The sequence below is a fragment of the Pseudophryne corroboree genome, chromosome 3, assembly GCF_028390025.1.
Source record: "Pseudophryne corroboree isolate aPseCor3 chromosome 3, aPseCor3.hap2, whole genome shotgun sequence".
Classification (NCBI taxonomy): Eukaryota; Metazoa; Chordata; class Amphibia; order Anura; family Myobatrachidae; genus Pseudophryne; species Pseudophryne corroboree.
In genome coordinates this window covers 65,851,337-65,873,137 of record NC_086446.1, presented here as the reverse complement: position 1 = coordinate 65,873,137, position 21,801 = coordinate 65,851,337, and the positions used below count along the sequence as shown (strand labels likewise).

At 48.3% G+C, this 21,801-nt stretch overlaps 1 protein-coding gene across 1 annotated transcript in view; it reads left to right on the top strand.

Annotated features, from left to right (window-relative positions):
- Positions 1 to 21,549, top strand: part of LOC135057165 (uncharacterized) — a 208,438-nt gene extending 186,889 nt beyond the window's left edge. Inside the window, exon 13 of the mRNA XM_063963064.1 lies at positions 19,882 to 21,549. Coding sequence (XP_063819134.1) covers positions 19,882 to 21,479 — 1,598 coding nt within the window. The 3' untranslated portion in view covers positions 21,480 to 21,549. The remainder of the gene's footprint in view (positions 1 to 19,881) is intronic.
- Positions 21,550 to 21,801: the final 252 nt, after the last annotated feature.

Genomic DNA, 21,801 nt, shown 5'->3' with positions numbered 1-21,801 from the left:
GACCCAACTAAGAGTACTTAGTTTGCAACCCAGCTCAGTTTGCAATTAGCTATAAGGGTGCGGTGTGGCTGACTCAAACATACTCTGTGTCTCCCTAGAGGGCTGTGTAGGTTAACTGTGTTTTACTCTTTCTGCTGTGTTTTTGTGTTCTTTTACATTGCACAATGTCTAAGGAGTGTGTCTCATGCACGGCAGAGTGTTTTTCTTCTCCAGGGGAATCACTGCAGTGTACTCGGGACAGTACACATTCTCAGGCTAGTGGGTCCGAACCTACATGGTTGGATTCATTAAAGGAGATGATTTTAAATATTTCAAACAAATTGTCCCATAATGAGAAAGAGACGCAATACTTAAGACAGACTGTGGATGACCTGATGAATAGAGATTAAGGTCCCGTACCAGAGTCTCAGACCCCTGCCACTTGTCCACAAAAGCATACACTGGCCCAGATATTGCAGACTGACACTGATGATGTGTCCGATGCAGAGGAGGGTGAGGTGTACGCAGGAGGGGGGATGCAGCCCTGTCACAAGGAATACAGGCCCTGATAGAAGCTATTAGAGGTATTAGTCCTGCACATTCCTGACAAGGTGACAGAAGAGATGAGGAATCTTATTTTAATGTAAAAATCCTCTGCTACTTTCCCTGCATCTAAGGAATTAAATTCCCTATTTGAAGAAACTTGGGTTAACCCTGACAAGAAGTTTCAGATCCCTAAGAGGTTAATTACATCCTTCCCTTTTTCCTCAGGATGATAGAAAAAAATGGGAAAACCCACCGATTGTTGATGCATCGGTATCTAGTTTGTCACGCAAGATAGTCTTGCCTGTACAGGGGCAGCCTTCTTAAAAGACACGGCTGACTGCAAGATTGAGACCACTCTCAAATCTCTGTACACAGCTGTGGGGGTGGCCCAAAGACCTACTATAGCTTATGCTTGGATCACGAGAGCCATTGCAAAATGGTCCTGTAACCTAATTGAGGGATTATATTCCTTACCCAGAGGGGAGATAGTTTTACTCCTACGGCATATACAGAAATAGGCTTGCTCAATGCATGCACCACGGCCATGGCAGTGTCAGCACGCAGGGGCCTATGGCTACTTCAGTGGACTGCAGATGCGGATTCCAGGAAAGGTGTAGAAAGCCTACCATTCACAGGTGAGGCCCTGTTTGGAAATGAACTGGATACGTGGATATCCAAGGCTACGGCGGGTAAGTCTACATACTTTACTTCCGCAGCTCCCCCAGTTAGGAAGACCTACTCGGCTCCGACTCTGCAGTCCTTTCGGACAGCAAAATTAAAAAATAAGACCAAAGGTTCTTCTACAGCCTTCAACGGTTATAGAAGTAAACCCCAAAAAACAGCAACTGCAGTTTCACAGGAACAGCACTCATGGTTCTGTTTCCTCTAAGACTTCAGCATGACAGAGGACCGCACTGCCCGGAAGACAGGCAGGTGGGAGCCCGATTAAGAGATTTCAGTCACGTATGGGCGACATCATGCCAGGATCCCTGGGTCAAAGAGCTTATCGCACATGGTTACAGACTGGAGTTTCAGGAACTCCCACCTCACAGATTCTTCAAATCAGGCTTACCAGCTTCTCCAGAGGCAGGTATAATATTACAGGATGCAATTCAAAAACTGGGACAGACTCAGGTCATTGTTCCAGTTCCACCTCAGCTGCAGAACAAAGGTTATTATTCCAACCTGTTTGTGGTACTGAAGCCGGACGGTTTGGTAAGACCCATTTTAAACTTCGTCATTTAACCTGTATTTATGGGTGTTCAAATTCAAGATGGAGTCTCTGAGAGCGGTGATCTCAGGTCTGGAGGAAGGGGAATTCCTGTTTTTTCTGGATATCAAGGATGCGTACATTCATATCCCAATCTGGCCGCCTTATCAGGCATATCTAAGGTTTGCATTACAGGTCTATCACTACCAGTTCCAGGCCCTGCCATTTAGCCTCTCCACGGCACCGAGGGTGTTCACCAAGTTAATGGCGGAGATGATGTTTCTCCTCTGCAAACAAGGAGTTAACATAATACCGTACCTGGACGATCTGTTGATAAAAGCATCATCCAGGGAGAGGTTGTTGGACAACATTGCCCTCTCAACCCGACTACTCCAGGATCACGGGTGGATTCTGAACCTACCAAAATCTCACCTGGAACCAACATGGAGGCTTCCGTTCCTGGGGATGATACTGGATACGGAGGCACAGAAGGTATTCCTAGTATTGGAAAAGGCATTGGTAATCCAGTCAGTGGTGCGGGACGTCCTGAAGCCATCCCAGATATCGGTGCATCTATGTATTCGCCTTCTGGGGAAGATGGTAGCTGCCTACGAAGCGCTACAGTACGGAAGGTTTCACGCAAGGCCCTTCCAGCTGGATCTGTTGGACAAATGGTCCCGATCGCATCTCCACATGCACCAGAGGATACATCTGTCGCCAAAAGCCAGGATTTCTCTTCTGTGGTGGCTTCAGACTTCTCACCTGACCGAGGGTCGAAGGTTCGGGATTCAAAATTGGATTCTGCTAACCACAGACGCAAGCCTCAGAAGTTGGGGAGCAGTCATCCAGGGGAACAGTTCCAAGGAAAATGGTCAAATCAGGAAACCATTCTTCCAATCAACATTCTGGTACTCAGGGCCATATACAATTCCCTTGTACAGGCATCGCATCTTCTTCAAGATCAAGGCATTCAAGTTCAGTCGGACATTGTGACGGCAGTAACGTACATAAACCGACAAGGCGGAATGAAGAGCAGAGCAGCAATGTCAGAGGTGACAAGAATTCTCCTCTGGGCAGAATTCTCCTCTGGCTATGCTGTGGCGTGGTCGGCAATCTTCATTCCGGGAGTAGACAACTGGGAAACAGACTTAGCAGACACGACCTCCACCCAGTAGAGTGGGGCCTCCAACCGGAGGTGTTCGGGTGCTTGACACGTCGGTGTGGAATTCCACAAATTGACATGATGGCCTCTAGTCTAAACAAGAAGCTCAAGCGGTATGTTTCAGATCGAGGGACCCACAGGCAGTTGCGGTGGACGCTCTGGCGACCCCATGGGCCTATCAGATGGTGTATGTGTTTATGCCACTTCCATTGATCCCAAAGATTCTCAAACGAATAAAAAGGGAAAAAAGGTTCTAGCAATTCTCATTGTTCCGGACTGGCCAAGAAGGGCGTGGTATGCGGATCTACTGGAAAATGCTCCTGGAGGATCTGTGGCGTCTACCTCTTCGAGAGGATCTCCTGCAACAGGGGCCGTTTGTCTATCAAGACTTACCACGGCTACGTTTGACGGCATGGAAGTTGAGCGTCAAATTCTAGCCCGGAAAGGGATTCCGGACAAGGTTATTCCGACTTTGAGCCAAGCCAGAAAGGGGGTAACGTTTAAGCATTACCACCTTATTTGGAAAACATACGTGTCTCGGTGTGAGAACAGGAAATTTCCTGCGGTGGAAATTCAACTGGGAGGTTTTCTGCTTTTTCTGCAGTCAGGTGTGGATGTGGGCTTACGCCTGGGCTCCTTTTAAAGTCCAGATTTCAGCCTTATCCATTTTCTTCCAGAAGCAATTGGTTTCCCTCCCTGAGATTCAGATGTTCTTGAAAGGTGTTCTGCACATCCAGCCTCCCTTTGGATCTCAACGTGGTGTTGAAGTTCCTACAAACAGAATGGTTTGAGCCCTTACAGGAACTGGACGTAAAGTTTCTTAAGTGGAAGACTCACACTGTTGGCCCTGGCTTCAGCCAGGTGTGTGTTGGAACTGGGGGTGTTGTCTCACAAAAGCCCCTATTTGATTTTTCATGAGGATAGAGCTGAACTTAGAACTCGGCAGCAATTTCTTCCAAAGGTGGGCTCTGCGTTTCACATCAACCAACCTATTGTGGTTCCTGTGGTTACCGACACCTCTTCTACCTCAAAGTTCCTAGATGTTGCGAGGGCTTTGAAGATTTATGTGAAGCGGACAGCTCATCACAGAAAGTCGGACTCGCTGTTTGTTCTCTATGATCCTAATAAAATTGGGTGTCCTGCTTCAAAGCAGTCTATTGCTCGCTGGATCAGGCTTACTATCCAGCATAAAAAACAACAATTGAAGCGCTATACAACCAGGATATAGATTTTAGATATTTTAATATCACATTACAGACAAAAACACTTAAAACATACAATAATACACATACGGCCGGTGTTAAATATTTAAAAAATACTTTAAAAATACCAAGCAACCTCGGTAATCATTTAATACTAGACAACCTAACTGCTGGAAAACCTATACTCCTCTCAAGCCTATAGTGAATTCCGGAGTGATCGGTGCTTAATTAATAATTAGTGGCAATCTAATAATAACAGCAGCAGTTCTTCATAAATGCCAAATTTATCTTTACTGGTTATTCATTCGTTCAAGCCACAGTCCAGAACAAAAAGTCAGCAATGATTCATATTGGACCATGCAGCTACTTGGTCGGGTTCAAACACGTTTGCTAAGTTCTGCAAGTTCGATACTTTGACCAAATTGAAGATACTCAGAGGCCAATCAGTTCTGCAGGAACCTCCGCACTCTCCCGCCCGGATTGGGAGCTTTGGTACATCCCCATGGTACGAATGTGGACCCCAGTATCCTCTAGGACGTAAGAGAAAATAGGATTTGAATTATCTACTGGTAAATCCTTTTCTCGTAGTCCATGGAGGATACTGGGCGCCCGCCAGGTGCTTCATTTTTCCTGCACTGTTACTTGGTTAAGTATTGTTGCTGGTTCAGCTGTTGCTGTTCAAGTTTGGTTAGCATGGCTTTCCTCTTCGTTTGTGTGTGCTGGTCCGAATCTCACCACTGACCTTTTAAATCCTCTCAAGGTATGTCCGTCTCCTCGGGCACCGTTTCTAGACTGAGTCTGGTTGGAGAGGCATAGAGGGAGGAGCCAGTGCACACTATTAATTTCTTAAAGTACCCAATGCTCCCAGTGGACCAGTCTATACCTCATGGTACTAATGTGGACCCCAGTATCCTCTATGGACTTACTGGTAGGTAATTAAAATCCTATTTCTGCTGCGGGGTACACAAGGATTCACATCGGGGTGTAGAGTAGGATCTTGATCCGAGGCACCAACAGGCTCAAAGCTTTTGACTATTCCCAAAATGCACAGCGCCGCCGCCTCCTCTATAACCTCGCCCCCATGCACAGGAGCTCAGTTTGTAAGTTGGTGCCATGCAGTAAGCAGGCACTTAACAGGAGGGCTGCCTGAGGCAGTCTATTGATAGCTTAAATGACAGAAAGAAGATTTTTCTACAAAAGACTTCAAGGGCTGCAGCAGGCAAAGTCTCGCAGACTTTTCTGTTTGCAGCTCCCTCACCGCCAGTGGCACTGTATACTCACGCGCCCTGATTGCCGGGTCACTGCAGAGGAGGCACCGGTTCCTTCTACACGTGAGTCACACACACGCCGCCGTCCTCCCAGATCGTGGGGCCGTAGCTACGGGGGAGGTAAGGGGTTTCTGTGCCCGCACTTTACCGCGATCCAGCACGGTCGTAGTAGGCGGGCCGCGCATGCGTGGTGTGGACACTGATTACTGGGTAGTCGCTCCACTAGCCACCAGGGAAACCTTATGGGCACAGGTCTGGGGGGATTTTATTGTACAAATACCCCATTTTTAGCTGCCCGCAGCGCCTGGTGGGGATGCCAGCAGGGGGAGCAGGTCGGACCTGTGGCCCCTCCCCCCAGCCCCAGGGCGCCATTTCTATGCCTGTTCCCACCCTGTAGCTGCTTTCCTCTCCTTCACTCCCAGCCAGCGGCCATCACAGATTGAGCTGAACTGTTTCTAGGACTGCTGGGGCAAATCCTCCTCTGTAGAACCGCCTGATTGCCAGTGCTGTGTTTCTAACAGGACACTTAAGTATTCTACCTGTCACTGGGACAGTGTTAGTTAAGAAAGAGTGCATACATTCAGGGTTGTGTGGTACTAACACCCTGTGATACACATCCAGTCTTTACTGTGTTTGTTATATCTATTGTTTATACATATAGCCATACTGAGTATTACTTGGTATTGCTAGTCCAGTGCAGTTTTATGGTGTATAATTGCTGCATGGTACGCTTGTGACTATAGATGTGTGTGTGCATGTAGCTGCTGCGTGGTTGCCTCATTACAGGGTATTAGGGTATTTCAATCAGCGTGCTACTCCTATATTGCTATACCTGAGGGGGCTAAGTGTATCAGGTGTCTTTTTGTTTAATATAGGATTGTATCACAAGATATATCTGCTGTGTATTTTTACTTGTGATTTATAGTCACCATATACGTTTATATCTCTTGAACTCCCGGTCTGTGCGGTCATAGTCGCACTTCATGGGTGCTCTTGCTAGGTATATTGCTGCTACACCTTGTACCAGGTTGTGCGATATTGTGCACATTGTTATGTCTGCTACACGTGGCAACGACGCTGGGGCTTCTCCCACATTGCGCGGTAGTGAGGCTGCGGACGTGACGGAGGATAATATGGCAGCTGAGAGTTCAGGTTCAGGGGGTTCCTTAACCCCCAGTGGGTTGTAGCATCGGAGGCTTCACAGGACCCACCTTGGGCTACATTTTCCACGCTATTAAACACGCTTATAACTAAATTGGCGCCCCCTGTGGGACCACCTGTGCCACTGCAGCAGTTTATGGTCCCTGCTATTAATCCGTCATTCGCTGATCAAATCTCCACTCAGTTACAGCATTTGAACCGGTCGATGACTAAATCGAAGTGTCACTCTCGCTCGCCTAAGACTAAATCGTCTTCTAAACGGGCCATTACCTCCTCCCAATCCACTGCTATCCCGGACAGGTCCTCTGAGGAGGATGGTGCATATACTGATCCCACAGACACTGATACAGATGTTTCTGATGGGGAAGGGAAGTCTTTAGTGGATGTCCATGATTTGATTGAAGCGATTAGGCTTATTCTTCAGGTGTCTGATGAGCCTGAGGCTGTCTCTAAGAAACCGGATAAGTTTAAACGTAAGAAGGTGGTTAAACAAGTTGTACCCCATTCTGAACCCCAGTCTTCAGTATGCCGGCGTTGGGATCCTGGCGCACAGTATACCGGCGCCGGAATCCCGACAGCCAGCATACCGACACTTATTCTCCCTCGTGGGGGTCCACGACCCCCCTGGAGGGAGAATAAAATAGCGTGGCGCACGTAGCGTGCCACCGTGCCCGCAAGGGGCACATTTGCGCTCGCCACACTGTCGGTAAGCCGGCGGTCGGGCTCCTGACGCCGGTATGTTGGTCGCCGGGAGCCCGACCGCCGGCATACCATACCACACCCTTCTGAACACCTGGTTAACATACGTCAGGAATCCTGGGAAAATTCGGGGACAAAATTCACACCGTATAAGAGACTGTTGGCTCGCTATCCTCTCTCTGCGGAGGTATGTAAGAATTGGGAGATCCCTCCGCCCGTTGATTCTCATGTGGCGCGTATGGTTGTTTCCTCTGCTCTGCCAGTAGCTACCGTCGCCTCTCTGAAGGAACAGACGGGTGGCGGGCTGTTTTTAAAAGCGATTTATACCCTAACTTGAGCTGCCGAAGCTGTTGAGGCGTGGGCTCAGGAGCTTGAGGCGGAACTGCCTTCCAACGCATCTGAGCATGCTCGACGATGTCTCTCATTTATTATCACTGCTTCTCTGTACCTTAAGAAGGCGGCCACCGATGCCAGGGTGCTCGCGGCCAAGGCTGCTACTACGTCAGTCTTGGCCAGACGGATCCTTTGGTTGAGATCCTGGTCGGTGGATATGGATTCCAAGAAAACCCTGGAGGTACTTCCTTTCAAGGGAGACATTCTCTTTGGAGAAGACCTCAATAAGATTGTGGCTGTTCTGGCTACTGCTAAAACAGCTTGCCTACCTAGTACGGCTCCTTCCGCACAGAAGGCTAAAAGTACTTTCTCTTACGTCCTAGAGAATGCTGGGGACTCCGTAAGGACCATGGGGTATAGATGGGCTCCGCAGGAGATATGGGCACTCTAAAGAACTTTTAGTATGGGTGTGCACTGGCTCCTTCCTCTATGCCCCTCCTCCAGACCTCAGTTATATTCTGTGCCCAGAGGAGAATGGGTACACTACAGGGGAGCTCTACTGAGTTTCTCTGATAAAATAATTTTGTTAGGTTTTTTATTTTCAGGGAGCACTGCTGGCAACAGGCTCCCTGCATCGTGGGACTGAGGGGAGAGAAGCAGACCTACTTAAATGATAGGCTCTGCTTCTTAGGCTACTGGACACCATTAGCTCCAGAGGGATCGGAACGCAGGTCTCCCCCTGCCGTTCATCTCAGAGCCGCGCCGCCGTCCTCCTCACAGAGCCGGAAGATAGAAGCCGGGTGAGTATAAGAAGAAAGAAGACTTCTAAGGCGGCAGAAGACTTCAGATCTTCCCTGAGGTAAGTGCGTGCCATTGCTCCCACACGGTACACACACGGACAGGCACTGAAGGGTGCAGGACGCAGGGGGGGGGCGCCCTGGGCAGCAATATATACTTCTGTTTTGGCATGTTATTATACATATGGCCTGCGGAGTCAGTGGATATGTTCATCCCCCACCATTAATTGTGAATTTGAGCTGGACCGAAGCCCGTCACTAGAGGGGGCGGAGCTTGGTCGCACAGCACTAACCAGCGCCATTTTCTCCACAGTGTGCTGAAGAGAAGCTGGCTCCCCGGACTCTCCCCGGCAGAACGGTGATACGGCTGAAAGAGGGGGGGCATATATATATATATATGTGGGAGATGGTCCGGCACTCCAATAACAGATGTAAAGAGTCCCTGGTGCCCTCACTATTCCAAAGGATAAGTATAGTGCAGTCGTTGTGCGGCACTCAGGATTAAAGACAGAACTTAACACCAGCAGTCTATCATCAACGTTTCAATTTTACTTAGAAAATTGTCATCAGGATACAGATGTATCCTGATGACAATTTTCTAAGTAAAATTGAAACGTTGATGATAGACTGCTGGTGTTAAGTTCTGCCTTTAATCCTGAGTGCCGCACAACGACTGCACTATATATATATATATATATATATATATATATATATATATATAATATGTGTGTATATATATATATATATATATATATATAAATAATATGTATATATATATATATATATATATATATATATATATATATATATATATATATATATATAATATGTGTATATATATAAAAGCGCTATATCTTGGAATTGTTTCCAGTGTCAGTTGGCGCTGTGGTGTGTGCTGGCATACTCTCTCTCTGTCTCTCCAAAGGGCCTTGTTGGGGAACTGTCCCTTTATAGATATATCCTTGTGTGTGTGTGTGTGTGTGTACGGGTGTCGGTACGCGTGTGTCGACATGTCTGAAGCGGAAGGCTCATCCAAGGAGGAGGTGGAGCAGATGATTGTGGTGTCTCCGTCGGCAACGCCGACTCATGATTGGTATGATATGTGGAATATTTTAAATGCTAATGTGACCTTATTACATAAGAGAATAGACAAAGCTGAGTCCAAGGAAACGGCAGAGCCCGTCAGGGTCTCAAAAGCGTCCCTTATCACAAATAGTAGACACTTATACCGACACGGATTCTGACTCCAGTATCGACTATGATGAGGCAAGTTTGCACCCTAAGGTGACCAAAAGTATTCATTATATGGTTATGGCAATAAAACATGTTTTGCATATCACAGATGACCCTTCTGTTCCTGACACGAGGGTACACATGTTTAAGGGGAAGAAACCTGAAGTAACGTTTCCTCCATCTCAGGAACTGAACAAATTATTTGAAAAAGCTTGGGAAACTCCTGACAAAAAACTGCAGATTCCCAAGAGGATCCTTATGGCGTATCCTTTCCCAGCAAAGGACAGGGTCCGTTGGGAATCCTCGCCCAGGGTGGACAAGGCATTAACGCGTCTGTCCAAGAAGGTGGCGCTACCATCTCCAGACACCGCGGCCCTTAAGGATCCTGCGGATCGTAGACAGGAGACTACCTTAAAGTCTATTTATGCACATACGGGGGCTTTACTCAGACCGGCAATAGCATCGGCATGGGTCTGTAGCGCTGTTGCAGCATGGACAGATATCTTGTTGGCTGACATGGATACTCTGGACAAGGATACTGTTGCCCTGACTTTAAGTCACATTAAGGACGCAGTCTTGTATATAAGAGACGCTCAAAGAGACGTGGGCCTGCTTGGTTCTAGAGCCAACGCCATGGCAGTTTCGGCAAGACGACCTCTGTGGACCCGCCAATGGTCGGGTGATGCCGACTCAAAAAAGCATATGGAGGTTTTACCTTACAAGGGTGAAGTTTTGTTTGGGGATGGTCTCGCGGACCTGGTATCCACAGCTACTGCGGATAAATCTAAATATTTGCCTTTTGTTACCCCACAGCAAAAGAGAACCCCACAATATCAGATGCAGTCCTTTCGGTCGCATAAGTCCAGAAGAGATCGGCGGTCCTCTTTCCTCGCCAGAGGTAAGGGTAGAGGTAAGAGGACACCTGCTTCGGCTAGTTCCCAGGAGCAGAAGTCCTCCCCGGCTTCTGCTAAATCCACCGCATGACGCTGGGGCTCCACGGAGGGAATCCGCATCGATGGGGGCACGTCTTTGACTCTTCAGCCAGGTCTGGGTCCTATCAGGCGTGGATCCTTGGGCGCTGGAAATTGTATCCCAAGGTTACAAACTGGAGTTCGAAGAGGTGCCCCCTCGCCGATTTCTCAAGTCGGCCTTGCCAACCTCTTCCTCGGAGAGGGGAGTGGTATTAGATGCAATTCAAAAGCTGTGTCAACAGCAAGTGATTGTCAAGGTTCCCCTAGGCCAACAGGGGAAAGGGTACTATTCAACACTGTTTGTGGTACCGAAGCCGGATGGTTCGGTCATACCAATTTTGAATCTAAAATCCCTAAACCTATACTTGAAAAAGTTCAAATTCAAGATGTAATCACTCCGGACTGTGATATCCAGTCTGGAAGCAGGGGATTTTATGTTGGCGCTGGACGTGAAGGATGCCTACCTTCATGTCCCTATATTTCCTCTTCATCAAGAATACTTGCGTTTCGCGGTACAGGACTGTCATTACCAGTTTCAGACGTTGCCGTTTGGGCTTTCCACGGCCCCGAGGATTTTCACCAAGGTAATGGCGGAAATGATGGTACTCCTGCGCAAGCAGGTTGTCACAATTATCCCGTACTTGGACGATCTCCTGATAAAGGCAAGATCAAGGGATCAATTGCTGAAAAGCGTGTCACTCTCCCTGAGAGTGTTACATCAACACGGTTGGATTCTCAATCTGCCAAAGTCTCAGTTGCTTCCAACGACTCGACTATCATTCCTATGTATGATTCTGGACACGGAACAGAAGAGGGTTTTTCTACCATTAGAAACAGCCCAGGACACCCAGAACATGGTCAGGGAGCTGCTAAGACCAAAAAGAGTGTCTGTTCATCAATGCACTCGAGTTCTGGGAAAAATGGTGGCAGCCTACGAGGCCATCCCCTTCGGCAGGTTCCATGCGAGGACGTTTCAGTGGGACCTTCTCAACAAATGGTCGTTGTCCCATCTACACCTTCATCAAAAGATAAGCCTGTCCCCCAGGGCCAGGGTGTCTCTCCTGTGGTGGCTGCAGAGTGCTCACCTTCTAGAGGGTCGCAGGTTCGGCATTCAAGACTTGGTTCTGGTGACCACGGACGCGAGCCTCCGAGGATGGGGAGCAGTCACAAAAGGAAGACATTTTAAGGGGATATGGTCAAGCCAGGATGCTTGTCTACACATCAACGTACTGGAATTGAGGGCCATATACAACGGCCTACGACAAGCGGAGTATCTTCTTCGCGACCTACCTGTTCTGATTCAATCAGACGACGTCACAGCTGTGGCTCATGTAAACCGCCAAGGCGGGACAAGGAGCAGAGTGGCAATGACGGAAGCCACCAGAATTCTGCGCTGGGCAGAAAATTACGTAAATGTTCTGTCAGCAGTCTTCATACCGGGAGTGGACAACTGGGAAGCCGACTTCCTCAGCAGACACGATCTCCATCCAGGAGAGTGGGGACGTCATCAAGAGGTCTTTGCAGAGATAGCAAGTCTTTGGGGACTTCCTCAAATAGACATGATGGCGTCACGCCTCAACAAAAAGCTTCGGAGGTATTCAGGCAGTAGTGGTAGACGCCCTAGTGACACCATGGGTGTTTAAGTCGGTCTATGTGTTCCCCCCTCTACCTCTCATCTCAAAAGTGCTGAGAATCATAAGACGAAACCGAGTACAAGCAATACTCGTGGTTTCAGATTGGCCTCGAAGGGCCTGGTATTCGGATCTTCAGGAAATGTTCACAGAAGATCCTTGGCCTCTTCCTCTCAGGGAAGACCTGTTACAGCAGGGGCCTTGCATGTTCCAAGACTTACCGCGGTTGCGTTTGACGGCATGGCGGTTGAACACCGAATCCTAGCAGAGAGAGGTATTCCGGAGGAAGTTATCCCTACTCTGATAAAGGCTAGGAAGGAAGTAACGGCGAAGCATTATCACCGTATCTGGAGGAAGTATGTATCTTGGTGTGAAACCAAGAATGCTCCTACGGAGGATTTCCATCTGGGCCGTTTTCTCCGCTTCCTACAGACGGGAGTGGATATGGGCCTAAAATTAGGCTCTATGAAGGTACAGATTTCGGCCCTATCTATATTTTTTCAAAAGGAATTGGCTTCTCTCCCAGAAGTCCAAACTTTCGTAAAGGGAGTGCTGCACATCCAGCCTCCTTTTGTGCCACCAGTGGCACCATGGGACCTTAACGTGGTGTTACAGTTCCTTAAATCACACTGGTTTGAGCCTCTTCAAACGGTGGAATTAAAATTTCTCATCTGGAAGGTGGTCATGTTATTAGCCTTGGCATCTGCAAGGCGGGTGTCAGAGTTGGCGGCCTTGTCTCACAAGAGCCCCTACTTGATTTTTCATGTGGATAGAGCAGAGTTGAGGACTCGTCCTCAATTTCTGCCTAAGGTGGTCTCTTCTTTTCATATGAACCATCCTATTTTGGTGCCTGTGGCTACGGGTGACTTGGAGGACTCCAAGTCTCTGGATGTGGTCAGGGCCTTAAAAACTTACGTAGCCAGTACGGCTAGGCTTAGGAAAACAGAGGCTCTGTTTGTCCTGTATGCAGCCAACAAGATTGGCGCGCCTGCTTCTAAACAGACTATTGCTCGCTGGATCAGTAACACGATTCAGCAGGCTCATTCTACGGCTGGATTGCCGGTACCAAATTCGGTAAAGGCCCATTCCACTAGGAAGGTGGGCTCTTCTTGGACAGCTGCCCGAGGCGTCTCGGCATTACAGTTGTGCCAAACAGCTACTTGGTCGGGTTCAAACACTTTTGCAAAATTCTACAAGTTTGATACCCTGGCTGTTGAGGACCTCGCGTTTGCTCAATCGGTGCTGCAGAGTCATCCGCACTCTCCCGCCCAGTTTGGAGCATTGGTATAAACCCCATGATCCTTACGGTGTCCCCAGCATCCTCTAGGACGTAAGAGAAAATAAGATTTTAAACCTACCGGTAAATCTTTTTCTCCTAGTCCGTAGAGGATGCTGGGCACCCGTTCCTGTTTGGACTAAATCTGCAAGACTTGTATATAGTTTTTGCTTACATAAGGGTTATATTACAGTTGGAATCGGTCTTTGACTGATACTTATTTTCGTTCATACTGTTAACTGGTTGCGTATATTCTAAGTTATATGGTATGATTGGTGTGGGCTGGTATGAATCTTGCCCTTAGATTTACAAAATCCTTTCCTCATGTTGTCCATCTCCTCTGGCCACAGTTTCTCTAACTGAGGTCTGGAGGAGGGGCATAGAGGGAGGAGCCAGTGCACACACATACTAAAAGTTCTTTAGAGTGCCCATATCTCCTGCGGAGCCCGTCTATACCCCATGGTCCTTACGGAGTCCCCAGCATCCTCTACGGACTAGGAGAAAAAGATTTACTTGTAGGTTTAAAATCTTATTTTCCCTCTGCCCTTTCGTCCTCCAGGAAAAGCAAAAGGTCAGGTGTACCCAAAGCAAGCTTGTGCTTCCAGACCTGCCCAGACTGAAGCGTGCCTGTGCTGCTCATCAGCCAGCTTCCAAAAAAACAAGCCTGCCACATGACGGGGCGGTCCTCCCGCTGGGGGATCCCAGGGTGGGGGGCCGAAATCTAGGTTTTGCCCAGGAATGGTTGAAGACCACTTCAGATACCTGGGTGAGGGAAGTAGTCGCTCGAGGTTATGCCATACCTTTCAAGAGTCGGCCCCCTCATCGATTTTGCCTGACTGATTTGCCTCTGGATCCGGCAAAAGGAGACACGTTGCACTCGGTGGTACAGTCCCTCCTGACCACAGGAGTGGTAGTAAAGGTGCCTCTGACTCAGAGAGGCAAGGGGTACTATTCACCGTTGTTCCTAGTCCCGAAACCGAACGGGTCCTCACGGCCCATTCTCAATCTGAAGTCCTTTAACGAGCATGTGCGGGTCTCCAAGTTTCGTATGGAAACGCTGCGCTCTATTGTTCTGGCCTTGGAGCCTAGGGACTATATGGTCTCCCTGGACATGCAGGATGCCAACCTTCATATTCCTTTTGTGGTATCTCATCAGCAGTACCTGAGGTTTGCGGTGGGCAACCTTCATTACCAATTTCAGGCATTTACCATTTGGTTTGACAACTGCTCCCCGAGTTTTCACCAAAGTTATGGCGGTCATGACGGCTACACTCCGCCGTCAAGGGGTCAGGATTCTACCGTACCTGGACGATTTGTTGATCCTGGCAAGTTCCCCAGAACTTCTCCTGTGTCATCTCGATCTGCCGGTCCAGTGCATGAAAGCCCATGGGTGGCTGATCAACTGGAAGAAATCCTCCCTTGTCCTGCTCGGAGCATGGTACACCTGAGAGCGTTATTGGACACTCACAACCAACGGTTGTTCCTGTCTCAGGAGAAAGTCCTGATGCTTCCTATCTCGTCCGCAAGTGTCGATACATTCGGCAATGCAAGTGCTGGGTCTCATGATGTTGGCTTTCGACTTGGTGGAGTATACTCCATTCCATTCTCGCCCTCCTGCAGAAGTTAATTCTGACCAGGTGGGACGGACTACCTCACTGGATCAGATCTCACATGATCTCCTTGTCTCCGGAGGTCCGCCTGTCATTGAGCTGGTGGCTTCAGGACCAACGATTGGGCAGGGGCCGTCCCTTTTGGATATCCAACTGGCTCCTGCTGATAATGGATGCCAGTGTGAGAGGTTGGGGCGCGGTGTTGGAACAACACTCTCTTCAGGGTCGGTGGACCAAGGAGGAGTCCCTACTCCCGATAAATATTCTGGAAACGCGAGCAGTGTTCAGTGCGTTGACAATGGCCCAGCATCTCATACAGAACAGACCTGTCCAAGTACAGTCGGACAACGCCACCACGGTGGCGTACATAAACCATCAAGGCGGCACTCGAAGCCGCATGGCAATGAGGGAAGTATTGCGGATTCTGCAGTGGGCAGAACTCCATTTACCGGCCATATCCGCAGTGTTCATTACGGGCATCCTGAACTGGGAAGCGGACTATCTCAGTCGTTAAGACGTACACGCCGGAGAGTGGAGCCTCCATCCAGAGGTGTTTCAACTTCTCGTGGACACGTGGGGTCTTCCAGATGTGGATTTGATGGCTTCTCTACACAATCACAAGGTTCCAGTCTTCGGAGCAAGGACAAGGGACCCTTAAGCTACGTTCGTGGACGCTTTGGCAATTCCATGGAACTTTCAGCTACCATATTTGTTCCCTCCGGTGTCACTTCTGCCCAGAGTAATACGGAAGTTCAAGCAAGAAGGAGGAAACCTGCTTCTGGTTGCTCCAGTGTGGCCCAGATGGCACTGGTCCTCCGATCTACTGGGTCTCTTGTGGGATCGTCCCCTTCTGCTTCCACAACGACCAGACCTCCTCGTTCAGGGCCCTTGTGTTTACCAGGATTTGGCCCGTCTGGCTTTGACGGCGTGGCTCTTGAAGCTTCCGTCCTGAGGGCCAAGGGTTTTTCTGAGGCGGTCGTTCAAACTATGTTGAAGGCCCGCAAGCCGGCTTCTGCTCGGATCTACCATAGGGTCTGGAATGCTTACTTTACTTGGTGTGTGTCTCACAATCATGACGTTTTCAAGTTTAGTACGGCAAACTATTGGCCTTTCTACAACAGGGCCTGGACTTAGGCCTAGGTCTGGCCTCCCTCAAAGTTCACATCTCTGCCTTGTTGGTTTGGTTTCAGAGAAAAATTGCTACCCTACCTGATGTGAATTTCACTCCTGGGGAAGCTGGCTGTCAACACCAGCGAAACGCGTTGAGACAAGACTTTCTGGACACTTTATACCTATAAATCCCCTTGGCATCACTGGAGAAATCTTCTCAATTCTACCCAGACGGCATCAATTGGACGGCATTTCCCCTGGACATCACCACCTGTGGAGGAACTGGAGGTCTCCCTAGCTGCATGAAAAAGCTTGCACTGTTGTGCTTAAAAGGGACATATTGAACTCCATCATCCTACTATTCTTCAATTTATCAGTGTGGACTTAATTCCGGAGGGAGTCCTAGCCGGGGTGTGCTTTATTTCTCCTGAGGGGATATGGGAATGTGTCATGACTTATGAATTTATTTTACTATGTTTTTATATATGTCTACTAGACATCTGTGTTTTTAGACATAAATCTGATTAAATACGTTATATATTCATCAGTTCTTCAACTTAAACCTACCGCCCTTTTTTCGATTCTATATTATTAATTATATTACATATTTATTAAATCAATTTGGGTTATATACCCATACGAGCAACAGAGCGCTGGTGATTCCTGTTTTTTCTGTATTTACATTTCTTTGGGGTTTTACCACCCCCTACACGAGCCGCATTTTGACAGCGCACTCCACATAAATTTTATTTTAATTCTCCTGAGTTGTCTACCAAAGAGCGGTCTTTGGAGGTAGTATGGGCTCTATCTATGTAAATATTGTTCACTCTAGGATTTTTTTAGGGCAGGGTGCTGATCACGGATAGGGCACATTTTTCATTCGGGAGGGCACATTTTTCGTTCAGGAGGGCACATTTTTCAGTTAGAAGGGCAAAATTAGGTACATACTATAATGCTTGCTCCTCCCATTCCCACATGATAAAGAATGGGCACGTTGTTTTTCGTGGGGAAGGGGCATGGCCACATAATAGTGGAAATTCACATTACACCACACAGTAGTGTAGCTAATACACATTGCACCAGGTAGAACCTCCTATACACACTGCGACAGGTAGAGCACGTTATACATATTGCGCCAGGCAGAGCACGTTATACACACTGCACCAGGTAGAGAGCACCGAGAAACATTGCACCAGGTAGAGAGCTCCGAGAAACATTGCACCAGGTAGTGGCGGGTGTATAATGAGCACTGTGTGGGCATGGGGTGTGTATGATGGGCACTGTGGGGGTGTGAATACTGAGCACTGTGTGGGTATGGGGGTATTTATAATGGGCACTGTGTGGGTATGTGGGGTATAATGGGTGCAGTAGTGGTGGTAGCAGGGGGTAAGATAGGTGCAGCAGTGGTAGGAGGCAGGATGGGTGCAGTAGTGGTGGTAGCAGGGGGCAGGATAGGTGCAGCAGTGGTAGGAGGCAGGATGGGTGCAGTAGTGGTGGGGGGTAGGATAGGTGCAGTAGTGGTAGCAGGGGGTAAGATAGGTGCAGCAGTGGTAGCAGGCAGGATGGGTGCAGTAGTGGTGGTAGCAGGGGGCAGGATGGGTGCAGTAGTGGTAGCAGGGGGTAAGATAGGTGCAGCAGTGGTAGGAGGCAGGATAGGTGCAGTAGTGTTAGCAGGGGGTAAGATAGGTGCAGTAGTGATAGGAGGCAGGATGGGTGCAGTAGGGGTGGGGGGTAGGATAGGTGCAGTAGTGGTAGCAGGGGGTAAGATAGGTGCAGCAGTGGTAGGAGGCAGGATGGGTGCAGTAGTGGTGGTAGCAGGGGGCAGGATGGGTGCAGTAGTGGTAGCAGGGGGTAAGATAGGTGCAGTAGTGGTAGCAGGGGGCAGGACGGGTGCAGTAGTGGTAGGGGGTAGGATAGGTGCAGTAGTGGTAGCAGGGGGTAAGATAGGTGCAGCAGTGGTAGGAGGCAGGATGGGTGCAGTAGTGGTGGTAGCAGGGGGCAGGATAGGTGCAGTAGTAGTAGCAAGGGGTAAGATAGGTGCAGTAGTGGTGGTAGCAGGGGGCAGGATGGGTGCAGTAGTGGTAGCAGAGGGCAGGATGTGTGCACTAGTAGTTGGGACGCTGGGGGAATAACAGGAAGCTCCCTCACAGGTATAATGTGCAGGTATTGGCCATGTTATTAAATAAATATAGGAAAGGCCCGCCTGCACGTTTGTGAAACTAAAGATTTATCACCATTCCCCTAGGTCGCAGCGCTCTGACCTCTTGGTACTTTGCGGTCGTGGTGCCCGACCGCACTGACATGTCCCGCTCGACCCCAGCTCATGTTCTCTGCAGCAGGGCTGCCCGTGGTGAAGGCGCTCCTCTCCTTCTCCTTGGCTCCCTCCTGCATCTTCCATTCTCCTGTCATCGTGATGTCCGCTCCTGGTTGCCACCACACATTCAGTGGGTTGGAGATCAGCGCAGGGAGGAGGGACCGACGTCTCAAGTGGCGCTTGGATTGGGAGACGCTGCCGGCCGCGATTGGATGTTGAGAAGCTGCCGGCGGCTATTGGCTGGTGAGGCAGGGCTTGGGGATTTCTATTGGCTGTGAGGCGGCGGTCAGCAAAAAACAGCGCGTCCTGCGGGACCCGCTCACTTTTAAAATCCGAGTCCCTCTTTGCGATCACTGAAATGTGCTTAATGTGCCGACGGGCAGCAAAGTGCGGGGCGGGAGGGCGCACACAAACGGGCAGGGTGGCATTCAGGTGTCTAAAAAAGGGGCAGGGCGCAGCGCCCTGTGAAAGACACCTAGAGTGAACACTATGTAAAGAGAACATCCTCCATTAGGAAATCTGATTCTCTCTTCGTGTTGTTTGGTTTTCACAAACGTGGTTGGCCTGCTTCTAAGCTGACTCTGGCCAGATGGATTAGAATGGTGATTGCACATGCTTATGTACAGGCTGGTCGTCCGGTTCCTGCTACCATTAAAGCCCATTCTACTCGGTCGGTTGGACCTTCTTGGGCGGCCCACCGTGGTGCGACCCTTGAACAATTGTGCAAAGCGGCAACGTGGTCCTCCGGGAACACGTTTGTAAAGTTCTATGCCTTCGATACCGCCGCCTCCCAGGATGCTTCCTTTGGACGCCGGGTTCTAATGCCTGCTACAGTGCATCCCTTCCCATAAGGAACTGCTTTAGGACATCCCCGATGTGAATCCTTGTGGAGCCCAGTGTACTCCGCAGCAGAAAACGAGATTTATGGTAAGAACTTACCATTGTTAAATCTCTTTCTGCGAGAAACACTGGGCTCCACAAGGCGCCCACCCTGACGCACTTAGCTTCTTTGGGTTGGTATTGGCATAGCCGCTGACACCCTCTCCTGCGGTAAATGTTTGGTGTAATTGGCTATGAGCGATTGTCGCCTCTGGTACCTGCTACTGTATTGGGCTGGTTAACGAAACTAAGCTCCTGTGCATGGGGGCGGGGTTATAGAGGAGGCGGCGCTGTGTATCTTGGGAACAGTCAAAAGCTTTGAGCCTGTTGGTGCCTCGGATCAAGATCCTACTCTACATCCCAATGTGAATCCTTGTGGAGCCCAGTGTACCTCGCAGAGAGATTTAACAACGGTAAGTTCTTAACATAAATCTAATTTTTCCAGCACAAGGACACGAAAGAAGGAATATCTTTGATGGATATTGCATTTTGTTTTTTAGATTTAAAAATAGAAGATGACATCATCACAGGAAATTCTCCAGGAGAAAGCACCATTACTCCAAATATACATTCAATCCATCACAGTGCAGATGTGTTACCTGATCCCCCTGATAATGAGAAATGTTCCACTGATGACTCCAATATTAGTACAGCTTGCAAAATATTTTCCTGTTCTGAATGTTATAAGTGTTTTCGACGTAAGTCAGACTTAGTTATACATCAGAGAACCCACACAGGTGAGAGGCCATTTCCATGTTCTGAGTGCGGGAAATGTTTTAGTGAGAAGGCAAGTCTTGTTAAACATCACAGAACTCACACAGGGATAAAGCCGTTTCCATGTTCTGAGTGTGGGAAATGTTTTACACAAAAATGTGGTCTTGTTGTACATCAGAGAACTCACACAGGGGTGAAGCCGTTTCCATGTTCTGAGTGTGGGAAATGTTTTACACAAAAATATGGTCTTATTTCACATCAGAGAACTCATACAGGGATGAAGCCGTTTCCATGTTCTGAGTGTGGAATACGATTTACAGATAAATCACGTCTTGTTAAACATCAGAAAACTCACACAGGTGAGAGACCATTTCTGTTTCTATGTTCTGAATGTGGGAAATGTTTTACATGTAAATACCGTCTTGTCTTACATCAGAGAACTCACAGAGGGGAAAATCTGTTTCCATGTTCTGAGTGTGGGAAATGTTTTATGACGAAAGCAGCTCTTGTTGCACATCAGAGAATTCACACAGGGGTAAAGCCGTTTCCATGTTCTGAGTGTGGGAAATGTTTTAGAATGAAAGCAACTCTTGTTGTACATCATAGAAAAATTCACACAGGGGTAAAGCCGTTTCCATGTTCTGAGTGTGGGAAATGTTTTATGATGAAATCAGCTCTTGTTGCACATCGGAGAACTCACACAGGGGAGAAACTATTTCCATGTTCTGAGTGCAAGAAATGTTTTGCATTGAATTGCGATCTTGTTAAACATCAGAGAATTCACACTGGTGAGAAGCCATTTTTATGCTCTGAGTGTGGGAAATATTTTGCACAAAAACTAGGTCTTCGTTTGCATCAGCGAACTCACACAGGGGAGAAGCCGTATCGATGCTCTGAGTGTGGGAAATGTTATTCAGAAAAACCAAAACTTAAAAGACATCAGCTAAGCCACACAAAGGAGAAGCCATTTCCATGTTCTGAGTGTGGGAAATGTTTTACGCTTAAAGTAGTTCTTGTTGCACATCAGAGAATTCACATAGGAGAGAAACCGTTTCCATGTTCTGAGTGCAAGAAATGTTTTGCATCGAATAGAGATCTTGTTACACATCAGAGAATTCACACTGGTGAGAAGCCATTTTTATGCTCTGACTGTGGGAAATGTTTTCGACAAAAACAAGCTCTTCGTTTGCATCAGAGAACTCACACAGGGGAGAAGCCATATCTATGCCCTGAGTGTGGGAAATGTTTTTCACATAAACCAAAACATTGTAATCATAAGCTAAGGAACACAGGTGAGAAACAATATCCGTGTTCTGAGTGTGACAAAAGTTATACACGTAAAGATCATCTTCTTAGACACCAAAAAATACACACACAAGAGTAATGCAATACCCGAGAGATGAGGCGCAAGAAACAGCCTGGCTGCAATATAAATATATGATATACTCATATTTCTCTTACGTCCTAGAGCAGTGATGGCTAACCTTGACACTCCAGCTGTTGTATAACTACACATCCCAGCATGCCCTGCATCAGTTTTAGCACGGCCAAATAACAAAACTAGCAGGGCATGATGGGATATGTAGTTAAACAACAGCTGGAGTGTCGAGGTTAGACATCACTGTCCTAGAGGATGCTGGGGTCCACATTAGTACCATGGGGTATAGACGGGTCCACTAGGAGCCACTGGCACTTTAAGAGTTTAA